Source organism: Patella vulgata, chromosome 1 (genome assembly GCF_932274485.2).
Source record: "Patella vulgata chromosome 1, xgPatVulg1.2, whole genome shotgun sequence".
Classification (NCBI taxonomy): Eukaryota; Metazoa; Mollusca; class Gastropoda; family Patellidae; genus Patella; species Patella vulgata.
Window position 1 is genome coordinate 86,970,163 of NC_065879.2, and position 10,479 is coordinate 86,980,641.

The 10,479-nt window shown below is 37.3% G+C and overlaps 1 protein-coding gene across 1 annotated transcript; it reads left to right on the forward strand.

The window, feature by feature from the left end:
- Positions 1-2,027: 2,027 nt before the first annotated feature.
- LOC126808867 (gamma-interferon-inducible lysosomal thiol reductase) lies at positions 2,028-10,230 on the forward strand. Its single transcript, XM_056098301.1, has 7 exons — positions 2,028-2,222; positions 3,062-3,247; positions 4,450-4,524; positions 4,743-4,844; positions 6,367-6,513; positions 7,404-7,472; positions 8,219-10,230. The coding sequence occupies exons 1-7, from the start codon at positions 2,103-2,105 to the stop codon at positions 8,282-8,284; spliced, it is 765 nt and encodes a 254-aa protein (XP_055954276.1). The 5' UTR covers positions 2,028-2,102; the 3' UTR covers positions 8,285-10,230.
- Positions 10,231-10,479: the final 249 nt, after the last annotated feature.

Sequence of the window (10,479 nt, forward strand, 5' to 3'; positions counted from 1 at the left end):
CCGACCTCCAGGCTAGCGAGCCAGCGCCCTACCCACTTAGCCACCGTGATCCCCAACTTTAGTAACGAAGTCCTAGTGCTCTCTCTTCACTAGGTTCGGTTCCCCGGTTGTCCGTGACAAGGAGTAAAGTCGCCTGTCCAACCTCGTGGGTCCCCCGGTTTCCTCCCACTGCTAAAGACCCCTACGCGCAAGCGAATTATTGAAATAACATTGCACCATGTGTTAGTCCTGAAATGACCTAGTTTGTGTCAAGTGAACGTTACCCACCCCCCTCTCTCTCTCACTCTCTCTCACTCTCGCTCTCTTCACCAGGAGTCTCTAAGAATTCGTTACTAAAGTAACTACCATTGAGTATACGAGTTCCGGCCTGTTTGCAAATATCAATTAGTCTCTGACCTTGGTTATCTTTCTTTTTATCTTTGTTGTATCTATGCTGCAGTTGTCACTTACATAGTTATTATATATATAGAGAGAGAGATGGGGTTTAACGTCGACTCAACACATACTATGTCATTTTGGGACTAACATATGGTTTTATTTTTTATTTCAATAATTCGCTTGCGCGTAGGGGTCTTATGCAGTGGGAGGAAACCGGAAGTTATTATATAATTGTACATAAGGTGAATGTGAGTCATTTTCTACAAAATCATGTATTATACATTTAAAATAAATTAGTTTTGTGGGAGAAATCAGGTGTTTTCTATGTTAATTCCGGTGTTTTCAAGTGAATTCCGGCTTTTAGTCGGGCCCGCCGCTGAGATCCCACTAACAAAACAATTACTGGGCTTGTTGTGCGTCACATAACACCAGCTGTCACCATTCACCTGAAAAAAATTGAGAGGCAGGGAGAAAACTTTTCTGTTACCGTTAATAGATTTCCAGAAATCTTCGTTCACCCATGACAATTGTGTTTTGAGCCTTTTAAATGTGATCGTATATCGTCGCCTCCGTCCAGGCTAGCAAGCCAGCGTCTTACCCACCGTGATCCCCCACTGGGAGCTACTTCATTTGAACATATCTGGAAACAAACACCACCCTGGCAAAATACCAACAAAATTTTGTGTGAAATCCATCAAGCGGTTGAGGAGAAGTCGACAATGCCTAGTCTTACGAACTAGGACGGACAGACGGACAACGGACAGAAGTGACGATAGGCACATCCTTTATTTTGCTTTAAATGAGCTAATCCGAATGGATTTCTCGGCAACACTTTCCTCGTCTCGTGTTTTTGTAAAAAAAAAAAAGAGTCGGTATACTCAATCATGGGGGCATCACGTGCTCGATAATATTGAATGACAAACAATACTCATCGATAACAAAACTGTAAAAATACAAAGTCACATCATAGAATCTGGATGATAGAGACTAGTCATAGAACTGATCAATCCATGGTCACATGCTTTATTTTTACTGTCATGTGATTTCATTTATAAATCGATACGGTAGTCTTCGGTTGATATTCTTTGTTATCGTGCAGCGGGTTTCATATGGCCGAGTTTAAGAATAAAATATAAATACACGCGTATTTTATTACTATTTTGTCGTTTGTGAATCAGCCATTACTTATTACTCCCACATTGTCTTGTAGGATATGTTTTTCTTTTTACATTACAAATGGGGCCCAATTCATTAAATACAGGACATGCCTCGTGATTATAAAAATGTTCAATATGTCTTAATATTGGATATAGGATCCCATATTTTCACTACAAGACAGGTCAAGCCCCCCCCCCCCCTGCCCCCCGCTGGCTACGGGCCTGCTACAAGATAACAGCATCAATATGAATTGAAATCGACCAATATTGATCATTTCCATTTCGTTTTTTTAATTTCTAATATTATAGAAAATATAATAGTTCAAATTCCTGGCTCTCTATTGACCGCGTCATCATTAGCCTAGTTGGAGCAGAACAGTAGGACGTTAAACCCTATTTCATTTCTGTCTCATGATCAGCCAGATGACTTATTTTTATCCTGAGCCTGGACAACCAAGTCTTGAATAGTTTGTCAATAAATGGTGAGCTGAATGCTTCCTGACCTATTATTTTTTTGTGAAGCGCTTGACAAGGAAAAGTTTAGCTTATCAGTCAGTAGCAAGCAAAATGAAGTTTTTGGCAGTTACAGTTATCCTTGTGAATTTTATTTCTACATCCGTGTCGACCAAATGTAATTTTCCACCCGATTTGTGGTGCTCATCAAAAGAAATCGCCGAATTATGTCAGGTTTGTATTTCCTTTAGCTACTTTCATTTTGTTTTAAACGGCTTCTAATTTCCACTATTGAATGCACTGAAAAAGGGCACAAAATTGTCATTAACATCTTAATACCAGTGTCACAGTTTCATTGGATGTGGGTTTTTTGCTCAAGGGGTACCTTTATCTTTTAGACGCCCACACTTATTGTGTCTCATAACCCCAATTTGTATATTAGATTAGAGGAGGAGTCGTGGTGGCTCAGTCACGGGCCAGGTGTTGGCTAGCTATACCTGTACGTCCCAGGTTCCATCCAAGGGGTCTTTAGCAGTGGGAGGAAACCGGAGGACCCGGAGAAAACCCATAAGGTTGGACAGGCGACCCTACTCCTTGTCATGTACAAGCGGAGAATCGAAACCACGCCAGTTGACTCAATGACAGACCTTATGATACAGCATGCACACGCTAACCATTCGGTCATCCTACCCCCTTCCTGATCATAAAGAAACACAAAATTATGAAAGGGCAGATCGAGGGGCTGAGTATTCAAGTGCCCCTTTTGATCCACCCTTGTTAAATATACGGTAACTAAATGAAAAAATATCGAAATATTAAACCAGGCATTATGTAACAGCTAAATCTGTCTATAATTGCAGGTTTTTCTAAGTGGATTAGAATGGTTTGGCCATTTAATGATTTAATTTAAAAATGGAGAAGCGAGGCTAATTAGACTCGAATGACCAGTACAGTAGTTATGATCATTTGAAATGATCAATTGAAATAAAATTGAACCATGTGTTAGTTCTGAAGTGACCTGGTTTGTGTCGAGTTGATGTTAAACCCCATTTCTCTCTCTCTTTTATAATCAGGTAACAGAACAATGTGCTGTCAACAGTTGGAATATCAAGTCTGATGGACCACTGGTGAACTTTACCCTGTATTACGAATCGTTATGTCCTTACTGTAGACAATTTATAGTTGATCAGCTTTTCCCAGCTTACCAGGCTGTTGGTAAAATAATGAATCTTACCATTGTACCATATGGTAATGCTGAGGTAGGTAATATACATTTAAAACATTAAATTAATGCTGAGGTAGGTTAAAATAATGAATCTTACCATTGTACCGTATGGTAACGCCGAGGTAGGTTATATACATATAAAACATTTATTTAGTCTGTAACAATCTGATATTTTTCTATTTGTCTGTACTGGATGATAAGAGACTGAAAAACTAGGCCTCGATTTCCTAGTCGTAATAGATTTTGTTTCATTTTTGTTACCTAAAGATACCACACAGACACATATTTGGAAAAATCAATGTTTTGGTTATTCAGTCATGATAACCATTTTTAATAACATCTTGATCTCGCTTTAAATTTGTACATATTATAAAACCCTTCACATAATACCCTGGGTATTACGTCACTAATTTCGATTGGCTACTGACCCAATTGGGGGTCTCTCAGATTCCTCGATAGAAAATATCATCGCAAATACTAAGTCCAACACTTTCCTGCTAAAATGTCTAACCATGCTAATCGAGTTACAGAGTTCAAGGTTCGTTCAATGTTAAGGTTTCCGTGGAGGTCGGCATGTTTGATTTGAGTGTTGATTGGAAAACGCTATTGTTCACTTGTTTGTGATAAAGGGAGATAACGTACCTATAGGTTTGGGTACTTCAGACTAATGTAGCAACAGCTAGATGTTGTAAAGCTAGTGGTCGTTGATTCAGGAACATGTTATGCTACATACCTACCAATTTCTCTGAGAAAACAGTTCTAAATTGACTTGTCACTCACAAAGTGAAGGAATTGCAAATCTTTTTGTACACATGTCCCTGTGTCCTTGAAAAATGGTTTTTGGATGTAAAAATTGTAAAACTGGATTTCAAGACTCAGCTTATTGCATTTGTGTTTATAATAACAATATGCTAGAAACTCTGTAGGCCTACTTGCGGTTCTTCTGTAGGCCTACATATGGTTCTCCTATAGGCCTATTAGAAGTTCTCCTGTAGGCCAATTTGTCATTATCCTGTAGGCCTTACTATTCTCCTGTAGGCCTACTTGTGGTTCTCCTGTAGGCCTACATGGGGTTCTCCTATAGACCTACTTGCCGTTCTCCTATAGACCTACTTGCTATTCTTCTGTAGGCCTAATTGCGGGCCTCCTGTAGGCCTACTTGCCGTTCTCTTGTAGGTCTACTTTCTATAAGAGTTTTTTATTGGGCTCCTCATTTAAACTGTTTATTGTATTCAGGAGACTGAACATGGTGATCTGTGGAAGTATACTTGTCAACACGGACCAAATGAATGCGTTGGTAACTTGATAGATGTGAGTATTTAACTTGTGCTTATTTCTTTAATATTTCTGTTCAACCTCGTGGGTTTACTCCGGGTCCTCCGGTTTCCTCCCACTGCTAAAGACCCCTATGTGCAAGCGAATTATTGAAATAAAATTGAACCATATGTTAGTCCCAAAATGACCTAGTTTGTGTTGAGTGGACATTAAACCCACCCTCTCTCTATAAGGTTTTACTATTTTACTTTCAGTCTTGTGCTATCTATTACATGAATCAATCTGAATATATGCCTTATATATACTGTATGGAGAAAGCAACATCCACCATCGATCCAATTATGGCAGCTAAAAAGGTATAAACAAGACCATATACAAAAAATATTCTGGTACCGGGTTCACAAAGCATTCTCAAACTTGAGTTAAGAATATATACAAAACTGTTCGCCTTAATTTAACTAACATCTAGCCTTTTATAAAACTTTTGTTGTTTTAATGTATCAAATACATCAATAAGAAACTATGTGCAAAGTTTTGTGCTTCTGACTGTTTCTGGATTAAAGATATTTCTAATAAACAGTGATTAAAAAGTTGAGTGAATTCTTGACTTAAGTTTGAGAATGCTTTGTGAACTCAGGGTTCTGGTTCTCAGATAATCGGGGATCACGTGGCTAAGTGGGTAAGACACTAGCTCGCTAGCCTGGAGGTCGGGTGTTCGATCCCTGCATTGGCCGAGAAAGTTCATCCAGATTTTCCGGCGTGGTTCTCCCTTGTCAGTGATGCAGGACGGAGGGGCTGACAAGGTAAGCTGTCTAGTCGTTCGGATGGGACGGAAAACCTAGGTCCCGTGTACACATTGGCGTGCACGTAAAAGATCCCTTGGCAGTTGGAATTCGATATAAGAGTAGGCCGTAGTGCCGCTGTCCGGGCAAAATTTCCCTCATAGCACACTGTATGGCGTATGCCCGTCTTCATTAGCCCAGGTTAGGAGCAGAACAGTAGGACGTTAAACTCCATTTCATTTCATTTCATTTCTCAGATAATCCTCATTGCTGAGTCACCTGTTTTTATTTCAAATAATAAAAAATAAAAACCATTATTTAATTACCGCAGGTAAATATTTCATCCTATTTTGTTTTTGTTATTTTATAGTTCAAAATTTCGTTTTACTTGTCTAAAATCTAATTTATTTATTCAATTAATAGACAGAAAAACAATCTGCAAATTGCTTGAAGACGGGCATTTGCCATACAGTGTGTTATGGGGGAAATTTTGCCCGGAGAACGGAGCAACTACCTACTCTTATATGGAATTCCAACTGCCTGTGTATATATTGGCATTCAGTTTTTCAACCCATCCGAATGACTAAACTCTGTTATTAAAAACACCAACACAACTTCAATTTTTTTGTCTCATCCGAATGACTATATGTTGTCTCTGTCCTGCACCACTGACAATGAATTACTTCAAAAAGCCTCGGGATCAAGCATGGGAACGTCAGGTTAGCATGCCAACGTCTTACTCCAGGCACCTGACAAACCAATATGTTTTAGTATCAATATTATACATTGGCATGCACGTAAAAGATTTTTATTTTTTTTGTATGGCCTTAATGTTATATCGTTCAAATATATTGGTATTTCATAACAGCTGTCTAGTCGTTCGGATGGAACGAAAAACCAAGGTCCCGTGTATACATTGGCGTGCACGTAAAAAATCTTCGATATAAGAGTAGGCCATAGTTCCGCTACCCAGGCAAAATTTCCCTCATAGCACACTGTATGGCGTATGCCCGACTTGCTTAGCCCAGTCAGAGCAGAACAGTAGGACGTTAAACCCCATTTCATTTAAGTTTAAACATATAAGCTTTGTTTTTAGTGTGGAACCCCAAATTATGCCCCAGTAGACCGGATATTGGAATGTGCTAAATCAAGTTTTGGTAACAAATTAGAACATGAAATGGCCGAAAAAACTGATGCCCTTCGACCACAGCATCAATATGTACCATGGGTTACACTGAATGGGGTAAGTAGATTAACATGGGTTACACTGAATGGGGTAAATAGATTAACATGGGTTACACTGAATGGGGTAAGTAGATTAACATGGGTTACACTGAATGGGGTAAGTCAATTAACATGGGTTACACTGAATGGGTTAAATAGATTAACATGGGTTACATTGAATGGGGTAAGTAGATTAACTTGAATAAACTATAAACATACTTATGGAAAACAGCTACTTCGAAACGTCGCCTAAATAAATCAGTAGCTGTTTTCCATAACCCTAATCGAGGGTTGATATGTGAAATAACACAAGGCCGGAGGCGAATCCCATCCCTGGGTTACACTGAATGGGGTAAGTAGAAAAAATATATTTGTAAATCCAAATGGAAATCATTAGCTTTAAGTTTTATGTGTTTGAAATGTAGTCGTATATTGTCATCACACCAAACTCTCCAGGAGTCCCTCTTGAGCCTACAGTTATCATCGGATTGACTTTAATTTTATACACAGGGTTTTCTCCAAGTTCCTTCCAGTACTATAAAGACCCCTACGTGCAAGAAATTATAAAAAATAAAATTAAGCTGTATGTTATTCCTAAAATAACCTTTTTTTGTTAAGTGGATGTTAAACCATATATATATATATATATCTCTCTATCTCTCTCTCTCTCTCTCTAACCATTCAATTGTGCTGCCAGTGATGGTAGATAAATTAACTGACAGGTAGAATCGTATATTTTCATCACCCCATTCTTCCCACTACTAAAGACTTCTACACAAGAAATTATTAAAGTAAAAATGAAGCTGTTTGTTACTCCCAAAATAACCTAATTTTTCATAGAGTGTCTCTCTATTGTCAGTGAGCCTTAATTAAAGATATTTAATTTTTTGATAAACCTTTTTCTACCAGGTACATACAGAAAAAATACAGGATGAAGCTAGCAACCATTTAATAAAGCTAATCTGTCAAACTTATCAAGTAAGTTACAATTTTTTTCCACCTGGGAGCTGCGGTGGCTCGGTGAGCAAGACACTGGCTCGCTAACCTGGAGGTCCTGTATTCAATCCTTGCATCGGCCGAGAAAAATCATCGGGATTTTCCGACGTGGTTTTCCCCTTGTTAGTGGTGCAGGACAGCTGTCTAATTGTTTGAATGGGACGAAAAACCAGGGTCCTGTGTACATGTATGCATGAATGTAAAATAACCCTTGACATTCTGAAATTCGATATAAGAGTAGGTCGTAGCGCCACTATCTGTGCAAAATTCCCCCCAGTCGGTGCAGAAAAGTAGGATGTTAAACCCCATTTTATTTATTTTTGCCCCCCAGAATTTGGGAGGTAGAGTCATGATTGACCAAATGATCTTGGCATTGAAAGGTGGGGGGTTGGGTGGCCGAATGGTTAATGTGTGCGCGTGAAATCATTGAGTCGAGTGACATGGTTTCACTTGTACGTGACAAGGAATAGGGTCGTCTGTCCAGCCTCTTGGGTTTTCTCTGGGTCCTGCGGTTCCCGCCCAGTGCTAAAGACCCCTATGCTCAAGAAAATTAACATTGAACCATATATTAGTCCCGAAATGACCAAGTTTGTATCAAGTGGACATTAAACCCCAATTCTCTCTCACTGATCAAAGGTGGGTCATCTATGCAAGTCACTAGCTCAATCCCAGGAATACATTTGCCTGTCTTTACCATTTAAATTTAATTCATTTTTTTTTAATTGCAGGGTTCCATGAAACCCGCTGCATGCAAGAAGTTTGAAAAACCAGACTCAAAACGTTGTTATAAATAGATTCTAATCGTACATCAAAAGGCTTTTGCTCAGACAAGTTTTGTATTAGATTAAAGTTACAATTTCATACTTTTAAGTTATATTTTTAAAATGTATTAAAATAAAGCCTTAAAATAGATGGTATCTATAAACAGTCCTACCTTGTTAAAGAATAATCCTATTAATCCAATAATTCACTATTGTGAGTTGAGAAATTGGCAAAAATATCATTTTCAACTTCAAATTCAAACATTTGAAGATAGCTATTCCATGAATGATGATTTTTAAGTGTGAGAATGATACCTATGATCGTATAATAGTGAGTTGACAACCTGTTGAGCGAAAGACATAGAAATAATTATGTTTTGACTTTCTTAGAAAATATGAAATTGTAACTTTAAAGCATTTGTCTGTCATATGATGGCTAATGTCTGAACAATCTGTTTAAAACACAGATCGTATTTCATTTCATTTTTTATAGTTCAAAATTTTGTTTTACTTGTCTTTTCTACACTAGGATCTGGAAGAGTTGTTATATAACCCACGTTCTGATTGATGTGAGGGATTAGCAAATGAAACGGTCTGTTAAGGCGATGCACGGAACTGTCAGTAAACCACTAGAAACGTCAATACTGATTGATTAATCAATGTCTGACATCATTGGGTCAAAAGCCGCTCGTACGACCCCTGACACGACCTTCCAGTACAACTGGTCAGATCTTCATGTAGTGTAGACCATCGAAAGTATAAAAAAAAAAAAAAAAAATATAGATCTGTATTTTAATGGGATTGATGTCTGATGATATAAGACAAGCAGAACATCCTTGAAATTTAATGACAAAGTTTGGTAAATGGGCAATAGACCTGTCCCAGAGGTCACAAACCATTCTCAAAATTGTTCATCTTATTTTAACTAAAATATAGCCCTTTATAAAACTTTTATTGTTTTAGTGTATCAAATACATCAATAAGAAACTATGTGCAAAGTTTTGTTTCTGTATTAAAGATATTTCTTATAAACAGTGATTGAAAGTTGAGTAAATTCTTAGCTTGAGTCTGAGAATGCTTTGTGAACTCAGGGTTTGGTGTTTATTAAATTACATTAATTTATGACTGTGATTAAATTACTTTTAACAGTAACAAGTACTAGTAATGTAGAAATTACATTAATTTATGACTGTGATTAAATTACCTCTAACAGTAACAAGTACTAGTAATGTAGAAATTACATTAATTTATGACTGTGATTAAATTACTTTTAACAGTAACAAGTACTAGTAATGTAGAAATTACATTAATTTATGACTGTGATTAAATTACTTTTAACAGTAACAAGTACTAGTAATGTAGAAATTACATTAATTTATGACTGTGATTAAATTACCTCTAACAGTAACAAGTACTAGTAATGTACATGTAGCAATTACATAGATTTATGACTGTGATTATATTACCTCTAATAATGCTAGAATTATTTCTGCTGATCTTTTGATCAAATCTATTTTTGTATCCTTGTTAATCAAACTTAATTTAGTTATCAGTGTCGCAGTGAGAAACAGAGTTTAACATCCACTCGACACAAACTAGGTCATTTCGAGACTAACATATGGTTCAGTTTGATTTCAATAATTTCCTTGCACATAGGGGTCTTTAGCAGTGGGAGAAAACTGGAGAATCCGGAGAAAACCCACGTGGTTGGACAAGCGACCGTACTTCTTATCACGTACAACCGAGGAATTGACACCACACCAGTTGACTCAATGACAGACCCTATGATACAACGCACATGTGCTAACCATTCGGCCATCCAACCACCTGCTTTTAAGATGTTATGTATGTTACAGGTGTTATTTATATGTGGGTTTTGCATTTATTTGTTGATTTTTAAATACTCTGTTTTCATTTACATTCCTTTATTAATCAAATGATTATAAAATACTCTGTTATATTTATATTTCAAATGATTATAAAATACTCTGTTATATTTATATTTCAAATGATTAATAAAATAAAGATATTTTCTGTAATTGATTTGATCTGAATGGTATTGTGTTCTTCTATGACTGAGGTAATGAAGAGTGGCATATATCATACAGCATGCTGTGAGGAAAATTCCAACTGCCAAGGGATCTTTTACATGCATGCTAATGTGTACACAGGACTTTGTCCCATCCAAACGACTATACAGTGTCCCTTGCCAGACCCTCTGTTCTGCA